The 24,873-nt window shown below is 41.1% G+C and overlaps 2 protein-coding genes across 4 annotated transcripts in view; one reads left to right on the top strand and one right to left on the bottom strand.

The window, feature by feature from the left end:
* The window catches only part of LOC148540385 (uncharacterized), a 30,268-nt gene extending 19,849 nt beyond the window's left edge, over positions 1-10,419 (bottom strand). The window contains exons 1-3 of one of the 3 annotated variants that reach the window (XM_088445813.1): positions 10,031-10,419; positions 5,568-5,735; positions 4,571-4,686 (exon numbers count right to left, since the gene is read on the bottom strand). In XM_088445813.1, coding sequence (XP_088301939.1) covers positions 4,571-4,654 — 84 coding nt within the window. In that variant the 5' untranslated portion in view covers positions 4,655-4,686; positions 5,568-5,735; positions 10,031-10,419. Of the gene's footprint in view, positions 1-4,570; positions 4,687-5,567; positions 5,753-10,030 lie in introns of all 3 variants that reach the window. The other 2 variants (XM_088445806.1, XM_088445798.1) reach the window with 2 other exon arrangements.
* A 64-nt stretch (positions 10,420-10,483) lies between these two features.
* The window catches only part of MAN2C1 (mannosidase alpha class 2C member 1), a 59,527-nt gene continuing 45,137 nt past the window's right edge, over positions 10,484-24,873 (top strand). The window contains exons 1-9 of the mRNA XM_088445792.1: positions 10,484-10,710; positions 11,738-11,863; positions 12,155-12,278; positions 12,755-12,825; positions 13,365-13,542; positions 13,959-14,148; positions 15,682-15,788; positions 16,109-16,219; positions 17,459-17,551. Of these exons, the coding sequence (XP_088301918.1) occupies positions 10,580-10,710; positions 11,738-11,863; positions 12,155-12,278; positions 12,755-12,825; positions 13,365-13,542; positions 13,959-14,148; positions 15,682-15,788; positions 16,109-16,219; positions 17,459-17,551 (1,131 nt within the window). The 5' untranslated portion in view covers positions 10,484-10,579. The remainder of the gene's footprint in view (positions 10,711-11,737; positions 11,864-12,154; positions 12,279-12,754; positions 12,826-13,364; positions 13,543-13,958; positions 14,149-15,681; positions 15,789-16,108; positions 16,220-17,458; positions 17,552-24,873) is intronic.

The raw sequence follows: 24,873 nt of genomic DNA on the forward strand, positions 1-24,873 counted from the left end.
CCTCCTAATCTTCCTCCCCCACGGGATCTGACCCCTCTAACAGGCCCCTGGATGGAGGAGGACACTTAAACACAGTGCATAGCCTAGGATCCTCAAAGAAGCGTTCCATAAAAGAGGATACCTTCTCGAACCCTGCAGCTGAACGCTCCATGGTACGGACCCAAGGCGGATCAGGGCCCTGGTGACCAACCCCTGCTACTGCGGGTGGCGAAGGGAAAATAGGGCTGGCACTGCTTGAGCTAGTTCCTCTTTCTGGTGGAGCAACATCACCAAGTCACAGAGCGAATGGTTCATAACCTGAGCCCACGCAGGTTCCTCTGTAACCGGAGTGGCTCCCCCTCCTGGCTGCGCACAAGTGAGCCTCAGCTGACAGTCCAAGCACAATGCCTCTGCATCCAGTTGTCCACATGATAATTTAACCTGACACTGGGCACATGTAAAAAATATAGCCATAGTGGGGTCTTGGCCCTTTGTGGACTATTTGGCCGTCATTTGAGCCCCCCTCTTCCTGCGCTACCCTGCCGTAGCAGGCAGCCCAGAAAAAACAATAAATACATAAATATATTATATATGCGGCAATGAATATGCAAACACTCCCAAACAGGCACGAAAAAGATTCAGCGGTAACTGAAAACTACTTAGCTGCACCCTGCAGAGGGAAAGGAGCTTGAGATCTCTCTGTCCTTCCTCCATGCTGGTCAGGCTTGACCCGTTATACCGAAGCAAGCTCCACGGCTCCTTCCCTCAAGTGCTATACTCCCCTCTGTGGGTCAAGCACTTGGACTAACCCACGCTCACCGTGGGTGGCCTGTAGCCGTCGCTCTCCCGACAGGAGCCGCCGACAGGAAGCCCGACAAGATGGCGCCTGCCACCCAGGACCACGCCAACTGCCTGCACCTCTACCAGGTACAGCAGCGCGCAACCCGCGGGCCCAGATGGTCTCACAGAGACCGGAGTGTGTAGAACGGGGGGAAGCGCTCAGAGCTATCCCCCCTTTAGCTGCACCTCTCACCGCCGCTATAAGCAGCGTACAGCACCTATACTAAAAATATAAAGAAACATTTACAAATAAAAAGAAAAAGTCTTATGCTAGAAAAAAAGTGCCGTCCTTCCACAGGCACTAAAACTACACTGGAGTCAGGGGTTGCAGAGGGGGTGGGGGAGTTATAGGTTTCAGTCATTAGTGCCAACTCCACACCTTCCCACCTACAACCCTATGGTCCAGTGTCCCCCAGCCCAGACGAAAGAGAAATAGCAGATAAAAAGGTTGACACATGGTTTTACATTATTTTTAGGGTTAGGTTTAGGCACTAGATGGAGAGTTAAAGTTAAAATATAAAAAATAAATCCGTCTGTCGACCATTTGCAAGTCGACCTTTTGACCTTGTCGACCCTTTAACCCTGTCTGCCTTGTGGCGTATCTATTGATGGTCTATATAGATACTATCAATCCACGCGTCTTTTTCAGTGAGCAACTAATATATTAAGTATATACAGATGTGTCCTCACTTGTCTTTACTGAAGCTGCACCAAACAGCCCCTCTCGGTCTGCTTGGTCCCTGAGACTCTGCTAGCCCCGGGCGTCATTTTAACCCAAACTACATCTAAATGGCAATGCAATTCCAGTAGGTTGCACCAGGAGACTGTGCTGATTAAATTGATATGCGACACTTGAAAATCTGTGTGCGACTCTCTCAATCAGCATGTGAAGTGCTACGATGAGGCAACCACAGCTTTTTTTCCACAAAGTTCCGTATACGGACTCAGTTGCACACAGATATACAAGTGGCATATCAAATTAATCAGCACAGTCTCCTGGTGCCTCCAAGTATTATCGCATTGCAACTTAGACACATTTTTGGCAAAAAAAACCTGCCCAAAGCTAGCATACTTGCACGGGACCTGGCGGCTCACTCACGCCAGGCATATGAGTAAGGACATATCTGTAGCTACTTACCATGTATTAAATTTGACTACTAATCTTGTGTGCTACATATTCTGCCATTTTTTATATATATATATATATATATATATATATATATATATATATAATTAACTTTTCTTTTTCATTATTAACTTTTTTAACATTTTTATTAGCATTTTAAAATATTCAAATTTGGGTATGGATTGATTGTTTGATAGATTGTCTATCTAGATAGACTACAGAAGGTAGACAGGCAATAGTTTGACACAGGGTTAAAAGGTCGACAGATATGCGCTGGATTAAGCGATTATCACTGTTTAGTTTACTGTCCAGTTATCATCAGCTACAAGAGAAAAATTTTCCTGTTCCTAGGGACCCCGAATCAAAGCTGGATGCAGTTTAGATTCGGTCACAAATGACTGTTTTGTGGTCAGTACATGTGTCAAAGCCGTACTTACGCATGTGCCGCATTACTCTCTTCTTCTAGACTGTAATCTCTTAAAAGCAGGGCCCTCTATATCTTTTACCTCGTGTCTGCACTTCTCCATGAACATCATGGGGTCGATTCATTTAGGTGCGAATAGTCTTCTGGAATGCTATTCCACATTGCATCTACATTGTTATTTTTTTGTTTGCCCCCTAGAAGTACACACAAACATCTACGATTTTTCTATTATGCCAGGAGTATCATATATAGAGCTAATATGCATACCCCTACATCACATTCACTAACTGAATTGACCCACATACAGTGGTGCTTGAAAGTTTGTGAACCCTTCAGAATTTTCTATATTTCTGCTGAAATTTGGCCTAAAACTACCTCAGATTTTCACACAAGTCCTAAAAGTAGATAAAGAGAACCAAGCCAAACAAATGAGACGAAAGAAATTAGACATGCTCATTTTTAATTTTGAGGAAAAATTATCCAATATCACATATCTGTGAGTGTCAAATATATGTGAACCTTTAGGCTTAGCAGGTATTTTGAAGGTGAAATTAGAGTCAGGTATTTTCAATCTATGGGATGACAATCAGGTGTGAGTGGACAACCTGTCTTTTTAAAAGAACAGGGATCTATCGTCTGATGTTCGCAACACATGTTTATGGAAGTGTATCATGCCATGATGGTCACAACACATGGTTATGGAAGTGTATCATGCCACGAACAAAGGAGATTTCGGAGGACCTCAGAAGAAGAGTTGTTAATGCTCATCAGGCTGGAAAAGGTTACAAAACCATCTCTAAATAGTTTGGACTCCACCAATCAACAGTCAGACAAACTGTGTACAAATGGAGGAAATTCCAGACCATTATTACCCTCCCCAGGAGTGGTTGACCAATAAAGATCACACCAAGAGCAAGGCATCTAATAGTTCGCAAGGTCCCAAAGAAACCCAAGGTAACCTCTAAGCAACTGAAGGCCTTTCTCACATGATAATGTTAATGTTCATGAGTCCACCATCAGGAGGACACTGAAAAACAATGGATTGCAAGGAGAAAGCTACTGCGCTCCAAAAGAACATTGATGCCCATTTACAGTTTGCTAAAGATCGCCTGGACAAGCTAGAAGACTATTGGAACAATGTTTTGTGGTCAGATGAGTCCAAAATAGAGCTTTTTGGTTTAAATAAGCAGCGTTATGTTTGGAGAAAGGAGAACACTGCATTCCAGCATAAAAACCTCATACCATCTGTGAAACACAGAGGCGGTGGGATCATAGTTTGGGCCTGTTTTGCTGCATCTGGCCCAGGACGACTTGCCATCATTGATGGGACAATGAATTCTGAATTATACCAGAATATTCTAAAAGGAAAATGTCAGGACATCTGTCCATGACCTGCATCTCAAGAGAACATGGGTCATGCAGCAAGACAACGACCCAAAGCACACAAGTAAATGCGACAAAAGAATGGTTAAAGAACAATACATTTAACGTTTCGCAAAGGCCAAGTGAAAATTGTGGAAGGACCTGAAGCGAGCAGTTCATGGGAGGAAACCCACCAACATAACAGAGTTGAAGCTGTTTTGTACGGAGGAATGGGGTAAAATTCCTGCAAGCCGCTGTTCAGGACTAATCAACTAGTACCGGAAATGTTTAGAAGCAGTTATTGCTGCACAAGAGGGTCGTACCAGATACTGAAAGCAAAGGTTCACTTTTGACACTCACAGATATGTGATATTGGATAATTTTCCTCAATAAAAAAATTAGCACGTCTAATTTTTTTGTCTCATTTGGTTCTCCTATCTACTTTTCTGACTTGTGTGAAAATTTAAAGTAGTTTTAGGCCAATTTCAGCAGAAATACAGAAAATTCTGAAGGTTCACAAACTTTCAAGCACCACAGTAAGTCCATGTTCTGTTTCTACTAATAATTATCCTATCCATACCCAGATTAATAATGCCATCTACTCTTTAACTACAGGTATGCCTTCTTCATAAAACTATTTAAAGAAAACCAAACAAAACCATTTATTGAGGTCTTGGCCTGATCAGGGTATCTTGTCTCTCTTTGTGTTGTGGTTGATGGCACACTACCCCCTCATGTTACTCTAATGAAAGTGCCTAGTTGGGGCCCCCAAGTTATGTTTGCAGTGTAGTGGATACAGTGCTTTCCTTTTCTCACATACAACATTATTACACACTCACCTCTCCAGTTAGCATATATATAATCTCTAATGCATGGTTCAAGATCATTTCAGTCTTTTGTTTGTCATGTTTGATGTTGTGCATCCTTATTTTGTTGGATTTTCCAAGAATGGGACCTAAGGAACAAATGTGCAGAATGTACACATTTTTAATAATTCTTTATAACAATAAACAAAACAAATGACTACAGCAACAATAACTAAAAAAAGGAAAAAAGAAGAAGATGAAAAAAAGCAAGTGATAACAGACCAGGAACAGAGATGACAATAAGGGGTATGACAGAAGAGTGGGCATTGAGGATAAACGCACCACTGCACTGAGAAACAACGCAGAATAGAACTGCCTCTTAATTTATACTTAAGTACGATACATGCAGCAGCACTAAGGGCCACATACATTTTAGGCTGGTTGAGCTGAAATGGGAAGGGAGGATATACACACATTTTATATATATATATATATATGTAGTACCAGTCAAAAGTTTGGACACACCTTCTCAATCAATGGTTTTTGTTTATTTTAATTATTTTCAACATAGTAGATTAATACTGAAGACATCAAAACTATGAAAGAACACATGGAATATGTTGTAAACAAAAAAGTTAAACAAATCAAAGTATGTTTTATATTTTAGATTCCTCAAAGTAGCCCCCTTTTGCATTGATGATAGCTTTGCACACTCTTGGCACTCTCTCAATCAGCTTCATGAGGTAGTCTCCTGGAATGGTTTTGAATTAACAGGAGTGCCTTGTCAAGAGTCAATCTGTGGAATTACTTGCCTTCTTAATATGTGCTTGAGACCATCAGTTGTGTTGTGCAGATGTAGGGTTAGTACACAGTGGTCACCACTATTTGACTACTGCTATAATCCATATTATGGCACCAACTACTCAACTCAGTAAAGAGAAACGACAATAAACAGTTTTCAAAAAAAAAAAGAGAAACGACAGTCCATCATTACTTTAAGACATGAAGGTCAGTCGAGACCAAGAGTTACCTCTGCTGCAGTGGATATGTTCATTAGTTACCAGCCTCAGAAACCACTACTTAACAGCACCTCAGATTAGAGACCACATAAAGTCTTCACAGAGTTCAAGTAGCAGACAAATCTCAACATCAACTGTTCAGAGGAGACTGCGTGAATCAGGCCTTCATGGTCGTGTTGCTGTGAAGAAGCCACAACTGAGGATGAACAACAAGAAGAAGAGAATTGTTTGGGCCAAGAAACACAAGTAATGGACATTAGACCAGTGGAAATCTGTACTTTGGTCTGATGAGTCCAAATTTGAGATTTTTGGTTCCAACCGCATTGTCTTTGTGAGATGCAGAGGTGAGCGGATGGTTTGTACATGTGTGGTTCCCACTGTGAAGCATAGAGGAGAAGGTGTGATGGTGCTTTGCTGGTGACACTGTTGGTGATTTATTTAAAATTCAAGGCACACTTAACCAGCATGGCTACCACAGCATTCTGCAGCGCCATGCCATCCCATCTGGTTTGCGCTTACTGGGACCATCATTTGTTTTTCAACAAGACAATGACCCCAAACACACCTCCAGGCTATGTAAGGGCTACTTGACCAAGAAGGAAAGTGATGGAGGGCTGCGTCAGATGACCTGGCCTCCACAATCACCCGACCTAAACCCAATTGAGCTGGTTTGGTATGAGTAGGACCGCAGAGTGAAGGAAAAGCAGCCAACAAGTGCTCAGCACCTCTCGGAACTCCTTGAAGACTGTTGGAAAACCATTCCAGGGGACTACCTCATGAAGCTGATAGAATGCCAAGACAGTGCAAGAGTGTGGTACTGTATATATACACACATGTGAGCCATATGTAAATAAACTAACAGGTGACCATAGGAGGAAAGAGTCATGCCCTCTAGAGACATTGGGGAGAATTTTGAAGCGCTTCCCGGCAGATTACAGGTGAATATTTGAAACAGCACTCAGAGTCAGTGTAAAGCCCAACGTGCTTTACACTGATTTTGGGTGCCGTTTTAAATATGTACCTGTAATCCACCTCGAAGGAGCGGCTTTGTAAATTCTCCCCATAATGTTTAGTTGCCCTGCCTATTGTACTATCATTGTAGACAGGTTAATATTTACAATGAGTAAAGATTCTTACATGTTAAATTTTATTTATATATGCCAGTTCTGTAATTATTATAATGGAGCAGGTGAAAGACTCACCTAGGAGCAGTTAAGTTGGTATCGGTGGTTACAGTATGTACTGAAACTGCTCTCACTAATGTACACAACGACCTCCTTGCTGATAAATCCAAAGGCCACTACTCTCTGCTCATCCGCTCCTCCTGCAGATGGTCTACTCCCTTGGTCTGCGCGATACTGCCCTCTCATGACTTTTCTCCTACCTCTGTGACCGTTCTCTCCTCTCATAACTCCCCCCCCCCCCCCACTTTCTCTGCCAGTAGGTTTCCCCCAAAACTCTGGTTTGGACATCTCCTTTTCTCCCTCTATACATCCTCTTTAGGTGAGCTCATCAGCTCTTTTGACCTCCAATAGAATTCTCTATGCTGATGATACTCAGATCTACCTTTCCTCCCCAGACCTTTCCCCCTCACTCCTCACTCGTATCTCCAACTGTCTCGCTATTTCCTCTTGGATGTCCCAGCACTTTCTTAAACTTAAAATGCCTAAGACTGAGATGATAATCTTCCAATCCTCCAACATAACCTCACTCCCCACGATTTCTTTATCAATTGACACCACCATCTCCTCTAGCCCGCAAGTTTGCTGTCTTGGTGTCATCCTTGATTCCTCACACTCCTTCAAACCACACATCCAGCACGTCTCACAGTCCTGCCAATTCCAGCTAAAAAGTATTGCTAGGATTAGACCTTTTCTAATCTTCGGGAACCAAGACCCTCATCCACTCACTGATCATATCCAGACTGGACTTCTGCAACCTCCTCTTATCTGGCCTCCCTGACACCCACCTGTCTCCCCTGCAATCTGTCCGTAATGCTGCTGCCCAGCTTATATTCCTCTCTAAAAGCACTACATCTGCCTCCCCTCTCCTACAGACCCTTCACTGACTCCAGAAAGCACTTACTTACAAAGCCCTCACCCAATCTTCTCCTATTTACATTGCTGACCTCATCTTCCTCCACACACCCACTTCGCTCCACCCATGAATGCCGCCTCTCCTACCAGCTGATTACTTCAACCCACTCTCACCTCCAAGATTTTGCCCAGGCTGCTTCTCACCTTTGGAACTTTCCCTCTTCCTTGTAGACTCTCCACAAAATTTCAAATATGCTCTCAAGATCCACTTCTTCATTAAAGCCTTCCAGCTCTTATCCTAACCCACTACCTCATGCTCCTTACTCACTGTCTCTCCCCTGTCTGTCTGCCCCCTCCTTTAGACTGTAAGCTCTTTTACGAGCAGGGCCCTCTTCCCTCATATGCTTTACTTTCACTTGCTTATACCACCATATCCTCCCCACTGCCTACTACAGTACCCATCCTTTGGGTTACGCCATCCTGCTGCTTTTTTGAGTGTTATGACTGCTGGTGCAGCAATGTTTATAAACAATGTCCATATTCTGAAATGTTCTGTATGTCACTTTCATTCCTGTGTTATCTGTTCATACTGGTTGTGTCTTTTATTACGCTGCAGACCCCTTGGATAAAGGATAATAATAATAATAATGAGAGTTCCTCTCTCCATAATACTTTAACACACAGGGTACACCAAGTTAAAAAATAAAAATTTTTTTTTATCCAGGTCAGGAAGTACCAGTTATGGGGCTAAATGTAAAAGCTTGCGATCTTCAGCCACTGCTGGAATTTATGTGAGTCTCCCTGTATTTTTAAGCTTGGTTTAGCGTATAAAATGTATTCCATTTTAAAAATACGGAGAGACTCACATAAATCTCTTCAGCGGCTTGTGTGACAACTGCAATGTTAAAGTTCTCCTCCCTTTTCCCAAAATATAGAATCAAATAGCTACCCCTAAAGACCCAGAGGCCATGGTCTTGCAAAACAGCATGCTGGACTGGTTTTTCAGAATTTAGGACAGACTGATGTGTAAAAAATCCTATAAGGTTTTAATTTGACAGCACTGCAAGGTTGTGCCTACAAGTTTAAGCTTGCAGAGAAAGGATCCCCTAGGTTGCAGTTGAAAGATAGTTGAGATGAAGCAATTCCTTAGCCATCACTCAAACAATATTTTGGACATACCCAGATGAAAAACATGGAACCCAACTACCATACAAATGAAAAAATTATGCCCTTTGAAATTTTTTTTTATTGTTTTTGCATGGCGCACAGTGTCAGTTTCCAGAGCCAAATGGAGGCTGCAGGAGAGGGATCTCCTGCAAAATGCCTCCAAAGACATAAAGCAGTTTACACCATCTGAGTATGGCGTAAACCAACGGGACCAAATTCCGAGCAAAGGATCACACTGTAGTCCTCACTTGATAATAATCTGCAGCAGTAGTTAATGTTACAGATGAAAAACCAACTTGATAAAAACACCTTGATAAATAGACCACATTAGACGATATTTGGGTGAATATATTTTCAATATCGTCTAATGTGTATGCTCTATGTCGGGCCAGGCACGCTCCCGTTTGGTTGTCAGTCGCATCGTCAGGTCGGCCCTACATGCAGCTCAATTTGACAATGCGACTGACGACCAGCGGAAGGATCGTCAAAAGGTCCCCATACATCAGAGATAGATTGCAGCAATCGTGCAATTTGCAATCGATTGTGTATAAAAATCTTTCCCTTTTTCAATCGATTGTGGCAATTCTGCAATTGATTGAAAAAGGGAAAGATTTTTATACACAATCGATTGCAAATTGCATGATTGCTGCAGTCAATCTCTGATGTATGGGGGCCTTAATATGTTCTGGCCACCCCCGATACGTCGGCCCGTCTCCCATGCAGTCGTCCTCTGAATCGCTATTTAATATATATTATTTAATGTGTACCCAGCTTTAGATTAAATATAACCAGCAGCAATAATGTCAATTTAAAAATCAATCAGTAAATGAGTGGTTTGTTAACTCGTAAAGAAATGCATCAGTTTTAAGAGACTTGACAAATATCTCATCTTCTTACTTACAAGAACTTAAAATAAAACACAAGGACACTTTGTTGCTGGGCTGGCTAGATACATATGTTACGTCAGCCTTTATGCAAATTGTAGTGAGAATGAGATTTAACACAATCTTCAGGAACAGATTTCTAAACCCAGTTTGTGTGTGGCCAGTAATAATCAGAGTGACAGACAGTAACTACAGTAGGTGACCAGGGCATTATTATGAAGAGAGATGAAACAGAGTATGTACGACCAGAACAAGACAGATACAGTATAATATAGTATATAGACAGGACGCCCACGTTTGGCAGCAGAATTAAAACCACAACGACCAAAAAGTTGTATTTGTTCCCCCAATGTTGTAACAACAAGAATAAACAAGTGAAACAACTACCTCTCACAGCCAGTACAGTCAGTGTGGTGCACGCAAGGCAAGCTCAAGCCTCAAGAAGCCGCTTGTTTGGTGGCATGTCACGTAATGGTCGCAGGAGGTTCTGGGAGTTGTAGTCTATTTTGCTACAGACTATAAGGAAGAGTAATGACACTAGTACTTCATGTCCCAGTATACAACTCATGCTTGCTCCCATTTATACAGTTGCCTACCCATGCATGCTTCTGGGTTAGTAGGCTCAACAAAGTAATAAGGTAACCGCAAATAAATATATCGTGTACATGCGGGGACCTAGTTTACATTAGTTTCATTGTCTTGGGTTCATCACAGAGCAGCCAGGCTGCGTGTTGCCCATATGACATTTGTAATTATTCCAGCATGTTGTTGTTCTGTAGGCGTACTACACTGATTTATATGTTCTATTTATCAGCGGACTTTATCCAGACACTTCCGCTTCCGGTGTCATACAGTAATAATAACAGCTGTCACCCTGCGCCTGTCACTGACTGATTGCAGTGACTGTATGAGTACAGTGTGCACAGATACTGCGACATGGAGCAGCAGCGGGGCTGTACGGGGGCGGCAGTAGTGTGTCTGGTGCAGAAGAACAGGAGAGCGACCTTAGAGCGTGTAGAGAAATTCATCTCCGAGCTGTATTTCACTGACTGCAATCTGCGGGGAAAGTGAGCAAAGCTGATATGTTACACCTACTGTATATCCCTATCCCTGTTACTGTAGTACAGCATGTCCTCATTCATTCCATGTATCCACTGCCTGTCATTATAGTCCTGTTACTCATAGGCTGTCCTCATTCCATGTATCCACTGCCTGTCCTTATAGTCCTGCTATTCATAGGCTGTCCTCATTCCATGTATCCACTGCCTGTCCTTATAGTCCTGCTATTCATAGGCTGTCCTCATTCCATGTATCCACTGCCTGTCCTTATAGTCCTGCTATTCATAGGCTGTCCTCATTCCATGTATCCTCTGCCTGTACTTAGTCCTGTTACTCATAGGCTATCCTCATTCCATGTATCCACTGCCTGTCCTTATAGTCCTGCTATTCATAGGCTGTCCTCATTCCATGTATCCACTTCATGTACTTATAGTCCTGTTACTTATAGCTTGTCCTTATTCCGTGTATTCCCTTCTTCCATATATCCACAACCTGTCCTTTCTGTCTTATTGCTTTTATTCATAACCTGTCCTACCGTAATTTGTATCCACAATGTGTCCTTATACCTTTTACCTTCTAATAATGCTGGACAATCCGGCATGCCCGACCGAGGAATATTTAACCCTCTGTCGCCCCCCACACACGCTACAATTATCGGGGCAATCCGCCGATATAAGGCGGATCGCCCCGATAATTGTAGCATGTATGGCCAGCATTATATATAAAGATTCAAAAAACCAAAACAAAAAATTTGTTATGTTTATGTTACTAAAGGATACTTTAGAGTAACTTTTTGTTGACCATGGCAATGTGTAATTTTATTCCATATTTATGTGTATGCAAAACCATGTTTTGAGACTGCAAGGCAAGTGTGCTTAATTTGTGTTTTTGGGCTAACATGTAGCTCTTTCCTTCCTTTTGACTTTGTCACTTTTAAGAATTTGATTGAAATGCAGCCCTATACATTTAAACTGTTCTGTTTAGTATTAACATCTCCTTCACAAAGATTTGTCCTTTGTGTGTGTGTTTTAATAGGTTATTTGGAGCGACATGTCCTGTAGATTCTCTCTCCTGCTTCCTAACAGAGGAACGTGTCCCATATGATATTGCTGTGACAAGAGAGTTTCACAAAGCACAGATTGGACAAACCTTTGGCCCTACGTAAGTACCATAAAAACTAACTCCTTTAGTTTGATTAGATAGCTTAGATACACCTGCAGTCGCACGTAGAACATGGGCGTGCTGCATATCATTTTAATCAGCAGAAGCTGCTTGTGCTAAATATCCACCCTGCTGTGCGAATAAGACACATTTGAAGGCAAAAAGTCGCACGAAAAGACACTCTGCGCTACCGAGTCACATGGAGCTCCCGCATAATGTGTAGCGCATGGAGGATAGATGTATGTGGACACATCTGCATGTGTGACAACCAGCTTTTTTATTTTCTTTAAGATGGTGGACATGTTGGTTCAAAGTACAACTAAGCATCCCTAAAGAATGGTCAGGACAGGAAGTCCACCTAATATGGGAAAGTGATGGTGAGGGATTGGTGTGGAAGGATGGTGTTCCTGTTCAGGTGAGAGCTTTCTCTAAACATCTTTCAATTGATTACATCATTTCTCTACTTTGAACTTATCACACATATAACATCCAACTATAACTATATTACTGTCGAAGGAGATGTTCCGTATTTTCCCATTGAGGAACCCAAATAGCCAGTTGGTACTGTTTGCTACCGTAAAGGGAATGAAGGCTTCAAATCTCTTGAGAATCCAAGCTTCAAAGCCCCTTTTGGCGCAGGTTCTACCAATAGAGACATAAGTGCCACTTTGTTAAAATAATTTATTTAAAAGTTCATCATTAGTAAAGATGCATGAATCTAGTCCCAACAATACAATGGATAGGACACTATCGAACAAATCAGGAAATTGTTTGTGGTTGGAATTCTGCATACAATGTTTTTTTTTTTATCTTTTTTTTTTTTTCATGCTTCTTCTGTCCTGTTCATAGCTAATGCTGGATTGACTTAATAATTTGGTGCTTTTAATTCAGGGTTTAACAAAAGAGGGTGAGAAAACCAGCTACATCTTAACCAGTGAATTGAAAGCTGTGGATCCTCATAGGTGAGCATACTGTGCAGTATATATAAGTGTAATGTTAAATAATAATGATATATTAGTGTGTTTGACATAGAATTGTATTTACTGTTCTGCAGATGTGTTCTTGTATGAAAAACTAAGCGATATCCAAAGAAAGTGAAATACACACTGCAAAGATAGTATGTGGTCATCATAGACCAATGGCCATGTCAGCTTCAGACAGCATACCTGTCAGAATCGCTTTGGATTCATATGTGCTCTCCAGTTCACTATGGCTAGTAATAATAATCTTTCTGTTCTGCTGTAGAGGCATCTTTTCTACCTCCCACATACAGTGTGTCCAAATCAGGACGAGCTGTCCAGGTCTGCCCCATTCACGTCCTTATCCTTTCCTGTGCAGCAAAGCATATAAGGGGTTTCACTGTGTGTATAAATACACAATATTGTTAGATTACATTTCCCTATAAAATATCTCTTGTAGCATCATCTTCGCTATAAAGTCATTTTGTAGTATTATTTGAATGTCTGTACCTTGTTCTGAGTCTCCTTCCTCTGTCTTTCAGTATGACTCTGTACATTGAGATGGCTTGCAATGGGCTCTTTGGGGCAAGTCAGGGAGGGATGATTGCTCATGTTGATCCACATAAAACATTTACTCTGCAAAAAGCTGAGCTTGCCATTTTCCACCGAGATGTAGAAGAGCTCATTCTGGATTTTGAAATTTTATATGATATGGCTAAGGTGAGCTACTGTCGTTCTTAGATTGCTTTCTGCATTTCTTCACATCAGCTGATATATTTCCAGATCTCTGTAATATTTTAGAAAGAGAACTAGCCACATTTGCAGAAAAGTATATGAATTCCTTGCCAAGAAAACATAATCATATCTAGCTACTTTGCTATCTAAAATAATGTATTAATTTGAGCTTAGTCTCCTTTGATTTCCAAAATCTATTGAGACATGCACGGGTTAATTTTTTTTTTTCAGATATGTGGGAAAATTTGCACCCAGCTATTTCTAATAATAATAATAATAATAATGTTTATTTTAAAGTAGGCTTGAATAATTTTATATGTGGTATAAATTGTATTGTTTTACAGGTGGTCATATACATTTAATCTTTCTTATTATTGGATGTTTTATATATTTTTTTTAAGCTACTTGGTGACGAAAACCAAAGAAGCTTTCAGGCTCTGTACGTAGCCAATCAAATGGTCAATTTGTGTGATGTCAATGACCCTGGAACATTTGCTGCTGTCCGCAAGTTATCTTCCACATTCTTCAACCAAAAGAATGGTGACAGCCAACACCTTGTTCATGCCGTAGGGCACTGCCATATTGACACTGGTAATTTTATTCATTGAAATGGACATATGTAAAAAGTAGCACTCATCTGTAGTCCTAAAATAAGGCGAGACTGTATTATAGTGTTTGCTAAATGTTACGGTCACGTCTGTATGTCTAATTCATGAATGGTTACAGCCAGGGGCTAAACTTTTACCTGGGGGTTGGTAAAGAGGTTAATACATGTAAATGCAGATAGGTAAGACTGGGCATTTTTTAAATTAACTAAATAAGTGTGGTATTTGATTATATTATACACCATGTCTGGGTGGATGACGTGTGAGATATTATTTTTATTCTCTTTCTTCCATGTTTTATTAGAACTTTAAATATGTTGATAACTAATTCCTATATCACTTAAAAATTTGAGACTGCAGCTTGCACTTCTTCTTAGGGGCATATTCAATTAGACGCGAAAAGTCGGGAAGGTTTCGCCTGTCATACTTTTCGCCGCCTTTGTGTGTTTTGCAGGCGAAAACTTTTCGTGCGTGGCCCCGTTTTTCGCCCTATTCCATTCCCAAGGACCTGAAAAGGGGACCCGTCGAAACGCAAACAGGTGTAAAGTGCTGTCAGATTTGGGGAAATCAGCCTGACACCTCCCCAAAGATGCACTAACATTGGGGATCATTGTAGATGCCCTCAAATAGCCCTACTGAAGCTATTTGGGGTACTTAAATGCTCTCAATAGCTGCTAATTTGCGTATTTGCACAAGTGGTGAAGAATAGCATTTAGCAGGTTTTTTTGGAGAAAATAGTCCCAGCAAATTTGTGGTACATGAAAATGGGTGCAAGCATGGTTAAAAATCGCAAAAGTGAAGTTTTAAAAAACTTGATAAACGCACCTTCAGCAAGCACCTGCAATAAAAAAAACACCTCCCCCATACTTGCAGACCCCCCAAACGCTTATTTCGCTAGTTTTTAAGTTTGTACCCCAACTTTTTACTTTTTTGCCCCCTTTTTCATAGTCATTTTTTGGGGTGTTCTTCCATTTTTTTGTAGGATTTTTTTGACGCAGTTAACCTTTGGGGACTTTTCCCAAGAGTGCTGGGTGGTTTCCCACCTTTGCACCCCAAAACCGCAATTCTGCACTTTTTGCCGCCTGCTTTCATAGGCAAATCTTTTTCGCCTATACCAAAGCATTCACTTTCCACCTAGGCGAAAAGTCTTTGGAATTGAATACGGGGATAAGTTTTCGCCTGGCGAAACTTTTTATCCGAAAACGGCTTTTTGCCTCTAATTGAATATGCCCCTTTGTCCAGAATGTTTACTCATTGTGTACTGCTGATACAACCAATGCACTAAACCAGTCCAGGTTGGTAGGGTAGAATGCCACAGTCCAGTATTTATTCACGGTAATCCAGGCCTAGCTGTCCATTATGGGTTGCATAATGCAAAACACCGAGTGACTGAAGATTTGAGCTAGCATATGTCCTGACAGCATAGACGTTCAGATTCTCTGTAAAGGGCTTTGTAATCTGGTATCTAAATAAACAAGGTTACAGTTAGTATGACATTGATTATAAAATCCTGTTTCAGCTTGGTTATGGACGTATAAGGAAACCATTCGGAAATGTGCTCGCAGCTGGGTTACCGCAGTGCAACTAATGGCAAAACATCCAGATTTCACATTTACATGCTCTCAGGTAAGCCTGAAATAGGCTTTGTTATATTACTGCATGTAGAAATACACATTGGCATGCTCCTACTACTTCAAATGTCACAGAATTATGACAGGCACGGATCATGTCATCACAAGTAGATAATGTCTACAGTTTAGTCCTGTCCCACTACTGACCCTTAGCATTTCTATGTAGATACAGTATGTGTTAAATGTGGACACTGATAGGAGGTGAATGTACGGGTCAATTTTTTTCCTACATACACTTCGAGAACTATATGATTTATAAGTGATTGCACATCAACACTAAACACTCTCATCAATAATGTCTCATCACCATTGCAGGCTCAGCAACTGGAATGGGTAAAAATACATTATCCAGGATTATTTTCACAAATAAAAGAGTATGCCAAGATTGGCCAGTTCATACCAGTTGGTGGCACATGGGTGGAAATGGTAAGATTCTGGTTTTATTTTCACCTTGATCTTAAGCATATGCCAAAATCTAGTAGAGTACACATCAGTAATATTTATACAAACAAGTATCACATTTTGTTTGTGGCAGAGACACTGAGATTGAAGACTGTATGGGAAATGATTAATGATTAGTACTCTACTTTGTGCTTGTGGAAAATCCGTTCTTCATGCTTTGATTGCTCTGCAATGCTGTAACGATTAAGAATTAAGCTGGGTACACATCTTATGACAGTTGGACCCAGCGATGCGATGTAACGATACATTGCGTTGGTGTACACACTATATGAACCACCATATGATGGCGTGATGTATTGTTTCACACTGCATTTAACAGCACTGCGTCAACCGTCGAGATGATTCAATAAATGATGGATAGGTTATACACGCTATACAATGTGTATAGTTAGAGTCTGTATTAGTCAATATTACAATTAGCAAACACAAAGTTAAATATCCGGAATAATAACCAGCAAAGGCTTGCTCCTGAGGAAGTTGTGGGTATATTCTATGACAAAACACGTTAAGCTAGTACCCCCATTTAGGACACTCTGGAAATTTGTACCCATTTACTGACCCATCTGGACCGGCTCTTTGGATTTATTCCACCATACCTATGCTTACCATCCACTACCATATGTTGCAAAGACCCTTTTGCTAATTTACAAAACAGAGTTTCAAGCTATCTGCTGTACAAGTTGGTAACACGACTCCTTTGCTGGTTAATTAACTTTGTGTTCACTAATTGTAATATGGACTAATACAGACTCTACCCCTTGTGGTCCTATATTTATGAGGTGTCCATGCATTTACATTTATGCAGTATATGTTATCTTTTTAACTATTCAGCTTAATAAATTTAACTTTTTTTTTTTTTTTTTTTACATTTCAACCAAGCCGTATTTGGATTAATTTGTTTATTAGTAAATGCAGATATTATTATACATTTATTAATTATTATATATTTAATATTCTAAACATTTTTTGCATGCTATGCACAAATACTGGGTAACTTTATCTGCACCATGTGGATTAGAACTGAGCTAGTATGAGCCCTCTTCCCAGCTCTAAATCGGTAAGCACAATTTAAATTCACCCCCTGCAGTGCAACATGATTTAACGATTTAATAACTATAGCTGAATCTAAATGGAAGGAAAGCAATATTTAATGGTATGTTTCTCTTGCATGGAAATATAAAGTAGAGATTATTATTTTCTCAGGATGGAAATCTTCCCAGTGGAGAGTCCATGGTGCGCCAGTTCCTGCATGGACAGCTCTTCTTCCAAGAGGAGTTTGGAAATTTGTGTTCAGAGGTTAGATTTATAATATACACATCTTGAATGAAACATAATTATATTGTTAAATGTATTTACATATTTTATAAGGATTGTGCAGTTTTGCTTCCTGCTGTCTTTTGGTATATACATAAAATAACAATGTGTTATGTAGGCGCAAAGTAACACATCACATGCTCTAGCTTCACTGTTTGTTCCAAAATGTAAAGCACTACCAAAAATGCTCACACTTTTTGAAGGTATAAACCTCTTTATATACCTTGCTCGCCTATTTTATTGTAAGAAATACTTTGTGGCAAGTAAGGAAAAAAAATAGATTTTTGGTTACTTACCATTGAGTCCTTTTCTCTTTCATCAAGGTTGGGGGACACTGGACCATGGGATTGTCGGTTGGGCTGGAGCAGGCACTTACCTACTCTGTAGCTTTAACTCCTAGCTCCTCCCCCCTGCAATCCCATCATGCCAGTCTTCGTTAAGTGCCTGAGGAGATAGGCACAATTTTTATGGGACCCCCCCACAGAGCACTATGGTCTCTCTGAGAGACCGCCTGGACCCGGGGACCCTTTTAGAGGGTGCAGGGTGGCAGTGCTGTCCCTGATGGCGACTCCATCTTGGAGGGTTTGAAGAGGGCGGCTCTATTGCGGTAACGCGCTCTCACAGGCAGCTCGTTAGGAGCTTCGCAAGTGCTTTCCCCGGACAGGGGAGTAACACTTCTGTGGGCAGACGGTAGCGACAGCAGCTCCCTTCACATGGAGGCAGGAGGAGCGCGCATGCCATGGAGGTCCCACTTCAGCGGGGCTTACGCTGAGTTTTCCCCTATCAAGGGAAGGTACTCGGTGGCCGGGACAGTGGAGGGGGTGGAGCGTCCAGCGCTGCTCTCCCCCTCCTGCAGAGATACAAGGATAGAGCTTGCAGCCGCTGGCCTCCCCTGAACAGTATTGCTGGGCTTGTTTTGGGCAGCGGCTCCCCTCACATGGAGACAGGAGGAGCGCGCACGCCACAGCCTGCCCGAATCAACCGGGGATCGGAGTCAGCGGGGATAGCACGGAGGCTGTCTATTAAATCTTGTCTCAATGGTTTATGGACTCGGTTCCTTGGGTACTCGGGGCCTACCAGTTGGTGGACCCTTGGCTCTGTGGATTTGCACCACAATACGGTAGGCGCGGACGCAACTAGTGCGCACAGAGTGTAGCACAATGCGGTTCTGCTTGTGTAGGATACAGGGCCGTGTCCCGACTTTTGCAAGGTCTTCCTTGCTTCCAGGTCCATTCCTCGGCTCTGGGGGACTTACCACCTCTTCTTACATCTCCCTCCCTATTACTGACCATGTTTAGCACTGTTGTGGGGTTGAAGGTAGTATTGAGGACCGTGGTAATGATATTATTACATTGTTATAGATAGTTTAACTGAAGATAAAGTGCAAAAGAAAAAGTATGTAAGTCTTATGCACTTTATCTCTATTTAAAACCTCTATAACCATGTAATAATACATTTACCATGGTCTGAAATACACCCACCCCACACCAATGCTAAATATACAGATTATTTAACAATGAAACACATAATGATAAAAAAAGTAGGGGTAAAATAAATATTAAATGACATATTAAATTGTAATAAATAATAACTACATTATGTCTACCCTTCAGACACCCTCTGAGTGACATAATATCACTAACCTAAGCAAAGGCAAGGAGCCACGCTGTGAGGTGCAGCCTGCATGAAGAATGGGAGTCCAGGATGTGTAGGAAGGGGGCGGGGCCGCTGGCTGTAACTGTGACTGTCAGTGAGAGCCAGCCCAGTAGCGGCAGCAGCACAGCATGGGGCTCTGTATGTGTGTAAGTGGCCGCAGGCTGCTGAGAGAGGCAGCGTGTGGCCCGACCAACTCACTAGCTGTGCTGTCAAACCATTCACCCAAGGCACCCCTGCATAAGCGCCGCAGCACCCCTGGGAGCCGAGGTGCACAGTTTGTGAACCGCTGGCCTAATGATTGAATAGATTTGGGCTAATTGAATCTGCCCTTAAATGTATGTGGAAAAACTGATGTATTCGATATTCCACGGTGTTGCATTCTCCACATAAATTATTTGACCACATTCAGCCACAGTACAAAGGTATAATACAAGTCCTGTCTGTTGTTAAATTTATAGTAATTTACAGTGTCAAGCATTTTGTTTTTTTTCTACATGAGGTTCAGAAATCCCCTGTTACTTGGTTAGCAGTTTTGGATTTCTTAATAGTATCTGTAAAATAGGACCTGAAATGTTTGCTTTTTGTATGTGCTGATTATAATCACCATCCTCCACATGGATCTAGCACCAGGGAAGAAGCAGCCACAACAGGTGTATCTGTGGCTGCTTCCGCCTCTACGCAGTACATGCCGTATGTAAAATGCCTATGCATCATTTGGAGTACACGTTCTTTCCCCTTCCTTCAGTTTTTGTAAGTTTGGAAAGGAGCACCTGAGAGCTTCATGCAAAGGCCCCCATACATCTGCTTGCCGTTTCCCCGATTGGCCCGGAAATGCCGATAGACGCCATAGATGTTTGCTGATCCCTCTGGGAATCAGTGAAATTCTTCAAGATAACATTCCTGTAACTATTGCTGACTTTTTTTTTTTTTTTTTTAAACATTACATTTTTGTTGTTTCAAGAATATAAGGGAAAGGCATGGGATACAGAAAAAAGAAAGGGAGGAGGAGAAAAAAAACAACAAAAAAAGCAATCATAAAAAATAAAATAAAAGACACAATGTTTGCAATACAGAGAATATAGAAACTTGAACAAAGATAATATATAGTAAAGACAGATTTAAGGTCCTGACATTGCAACTGTTCTTGTCATCCAATATATGGTGATATTGTGTAGTTCTAGCTATCATTCACTTGACAAGGCTAAACTAAAAAGGTAAAGAACGAAGGCTGAAACATTCCATATGATCAAGATTGTAAGACAAGGGTGATCAACTCTCGCCCAATCAATTATCGGTTAACCTGTAACCGTTTGATTGTCAGTATATTAAAGCTTTATGTCTCATGCTTTGGGTTTTGAGGCCCAGTAATCTGACCAATTTAACCATTGAATCAATGGATTTGATGTCAATGAGGAGTAATATACTCCTGCCGTTTCAAACTCACAATGGTGTTGGACATTTTTCTCTATATCTTCTAGAGTAGGAATTATAGGGGATCGCCAGAATTGGGCTATCAATATTTTAGTAGATATAAGGATGTGTCCCATTATATACCGGTCATTAGTAGTTATAGCTCTTTTTCATCTATATAAAGGAACTCTAACAGGATGTGGTGCAATAAACATCTTTAGAATTTTAGATATTAAAATAAATACCCTTTTCCTCAATGTGGTGATATAGGGACATGCCCAAAATCTGTGAAATAGGGACCCCACATGTCCACAGTTCCACCAGCATAAATTGGAGTGGGAAGGTGAAATAATATGCATTAATATAGGCGTAAAATATTGACGATGGAGCAACCGATAGTATTGTTCCATATGAGAGACACATTTTGATAGTTTATAGCTGGTTTTAAATATCAGACGGCAGTCTTCTTCAGAAAAAACACAAGAGAGGACTGCCTCCCATTACAATATTGTAGATTTCTTAAATTCTGTAGGAGTGATCAGGTAGGAGTACCACCATGTGATGCCTCCTTTGCTATTTGTTTTATTTAGTTGATTAAATAAAAAATGTAGGGAGTTCATGAACGATGTGTGGGGTTGGGGTTATACTATTTTAACCAGTGTCTGATTTGTAAATATATATAAAACTCTCTAAAAGAGGTGTTAAATTGTGCGTGTATTTGGGTGTAGGGCAGGGTAATGCCTGAAATTGTAATTTATTTAAGGGAGACTATACCCTGAGCTTTCCAAGTCACAAGACTTAAGTTAGGTATTAGTGTAGCTAGCCCCTCCAGGGTGAAGTTGGTGGACGGCAGACTGGTACCCGAAGTCACGTTTACCATTTCTAACCACGCCTATCGGGTTGGAGATACTGCCGTGGATCTTTCAATCCACGGTATTTTAACATGTGAAGGCAACCAAAGACAGTCTGTGAGCGGAAACGGGGAAACCATATCACATTTGAGTTGAACCCAGGGCATTATTTTCTCTTTTGAATGCCAAGAAGTTAATTGAGATAATATTGACGCTATTTGGTACCAGTGTAAATCTGGAAGTCCCTGACCTCCCTCCGTTTTTGGCAAAGATAATTGTTTCCTGGCCAATCTTGGTTTCTTACCTTTCCAAATATAGTTGGTAAAAACTTTTTGCATCTTAGTTAGAATATAGTTTGGGACTAATATGGGTATTGTTCGGAATAAATATAATAACTTTGGTAATACAACCATCTTTAAGGCAGAAAGTCTGCCCATCCATGATACATTATGCATCATCCAATCATTTAATAACTACGAAAGTTGTCGTTGCATCGGTAGGTAGTTGGCTGAAATTAAGCTATTAATAGTAGCTGTTAGATGTATTCCCAAATATTTGATATAATTATCCTGCCAGGCATATGATGCTTCCCTTTAAGGGACATTAATAAGCGTTGGGGGAAGTTAATAGGGAGTGCCTCCGTTTTGCAACAATTTAGTTTATAATATGATACAGTATTTCAGTATATTTTTCTAATAAACCATGAAGAGCTGGGTGGGAAGTAGTCTGGTCCGTGAGGGTCAGAAGAATATAGTCAGCAAAAAGGCTAGTTTTGTAAATTTTGTTAAATAGTATGGGGCTTGTAATGTCATGGTCCTTTCTAATGGCCTCGGCTAGGGGCTCGATCGCCTGTCTGGTGCCGTTTGTAATCCTACATGGGGTTGACAATATGCCACTGACAAAGACTCTGGCTGAAGTGGAAGAGTAAATTGCAAAGATTGATGATAGCGGGCTGCCCTTAACTCCAAATTTCTCCAAGACAGCTCTTAGGTATCCCCAATTCAATCTATTGAACACTTTTTCCACATCCACCGATAGAAGAAGTGGTTGGTCCAAACCAGAAAATGATTTGATGATATTTATCACCTTCCTCATATTATCCGGGCCTTGACGTCCCAACACATATCCTGGTGTATTCATTTAGGTAGTAATAGATTAAGTCTATTCGCCAAAAGTTTGGCGAATATTTTTATATCTGTGTTGAGGAGTGCTATTGGCCATGGATGTCAGATTCTTTCCTGGTTTGGGAAAAGCCACTATTCTTGCCTCCAGCATCTCACCCGGAAACGTGCCCACCGACGAGGCGTCATTGAACATTTGTGCTAGAACAGGGGACAATGTGTCTTGTAAACATTTAAAGAATTTGTTTATATACCCATCTGGTCCAGGAGCCTTATCCAAAGGGAGGGATTTTATACTAAGATTTCTTCCTCTGACCAGGGGTTTGCCAGGATACTCAAGGTATCAGCATCCAAAGATGGCAGATCTGCAGAACTCAGAAAATCATCAATCTGTGCTGGGATGGGTTGGGGAATCACTGGGTCATCCTTTAAATTATAGAGGGAGGAATAATATTGCGCAAAGGATTCTGTTATAGCATAGGGGTCCGTGATTTTGATACCTTTAAACGTTGGAGATTGTTCTGATACTTTCTTTCGCTCTTTTCCCCCTCAACTTCCGTGCCAGTAAACGACCAGCCATATCTCCTTGAGTATAGTACTTGAACAATGTTTGATGGACATTTCTAAGTCCCAATGTATTCCATTCTGCTCGGACACTGAGCAGCTCCTCAAGCACTTTATCGTCATTTGGGTTAAGTTCATGTTTAGCGTCTAGATCTGCTAGTCGACATTCTATGTCAACTTGGTGTAAAACAGCTTATGTAAATGAGCCGCGGCCTGGATCGCTGATCCTCTAATCACTGCTTTTAGAGAACACCAGAATGTAAACGCAGAGGTATCTTCTGGTTTGTTGGTTTCTAAATACATAGAGAGGGCATTAGATATTCTGTTTAGCTTCTGTATTTACCAGGAGGTGCTCTCCCAATCGCTAGGGGCCCGGGGAGTTCTCAATCTGGTGATATCCCAAACTAAAGATATCGCCGCGTGGTCTGACCACACCACTGGTGGGGTTAAAGATCATTTGATATATGGCAGGGGCCATTTGTCTGATAAGGCCAGATCTATACGAGAATATGATTTTTGTACCTGGGAATAGAAGGTGTAGTCCCTCTCCCCGGGATGTCCCGCCCTCCATATGTCATAATGCTCATATTCACTGAGAATTCGTCTAAAGCTCAGGGAGTGGTCTGGAGTGGAGTAGGAACCTATTTTGCGTTTGGAAAAGGATTTATCCAATAAGGGGTCTAGGACCATATTGAAATCCCCCAATAGTAGTAAGATACCTTTTTTACACGATTGAAGAACCGTGCAAAATTTCCTGATAAAAGACACTTGTTTCGTGTTTCGGGCATAAATTGATGCAATTGTCACTGGAACATTGTCTATCTTACCTATAAGAATCAGGTATCTGCCTTCCTTATCATTTATTTGTTATTCCAAAACAAAATTGCATGTATTGGAAAATAATATCGCCACCCCTGCTTTTTTACTAGGACTGTTGGAGATATAGAAATGGGGATATTTTTGGTTGTAGAATTGGGGAGGGGAGGATTGTTGGAAATGAGTTTCTTGCATCGCGATTATATGGGCTCTACATTTAGCGAAATGTCTCAATGCACGTCGTCTTTTATTAGGAGAGTTGAGACCCTTCGCATTAATGGAAAGTATCTTATCCATTTGGATAAAGAAAGACGTTGCTGGGAATTAACTTTTCTGAACCATATTGTACATATAACCAAGCCTGTGTATCATATGAAAAAAGTACCTGTAACATTGTTGTGTCAGTAGAATAAAAAAAAAAGGATAAAAAAGGAACACAAATAAAGAGAAAGTAGTTCCTAAAAGGGACTATCGGGGACCACCTTCGTAGGTGGTACATTGAGGTGAGTGGCCAATAAGGCAAATAATCCCCATCGCCCGGGGTTTAATATAGAAACCTAAGAAATCAGTGGTCCTTATGTAGAAAGAACAAGCATAGAGCTAATGTTGAACATCATTTAGAAAGACAATACAGGAAAACATTCCCGGCGATATACATATTAATATCAATACCCAGCCATTAGACAGAGTTGCAAACCAAACATAGGAAAAACAGGATATTCAGAACTGAAACAGGATGGCAGATCCTGTACATAATCCAACAATTCACTACCCCTATACTAGTCAACCAAAACTCGGGGTTTCACATAAATGGAACATCTGGAACCAAACTACAATAGGTGTGTATCATATTCTGAAGAGGTAAGAGTCTGTTATGACCAGTCCT

Source organism: Taudactylus pleione, unplaced genomic scaffold, assembly GCF_031769625.1.
Source record: "Taudactylus pleione unplaced genomic scaffold, aTauple2 ptg000019l, whole genome shotgun sequence".
Classification (NCBI taxonomy): Eukaryota; Metazoa; Chordata; class Amphibia; order Anura; family Myobatrachidae; genus Taudactylus; species Taudactylus pleione.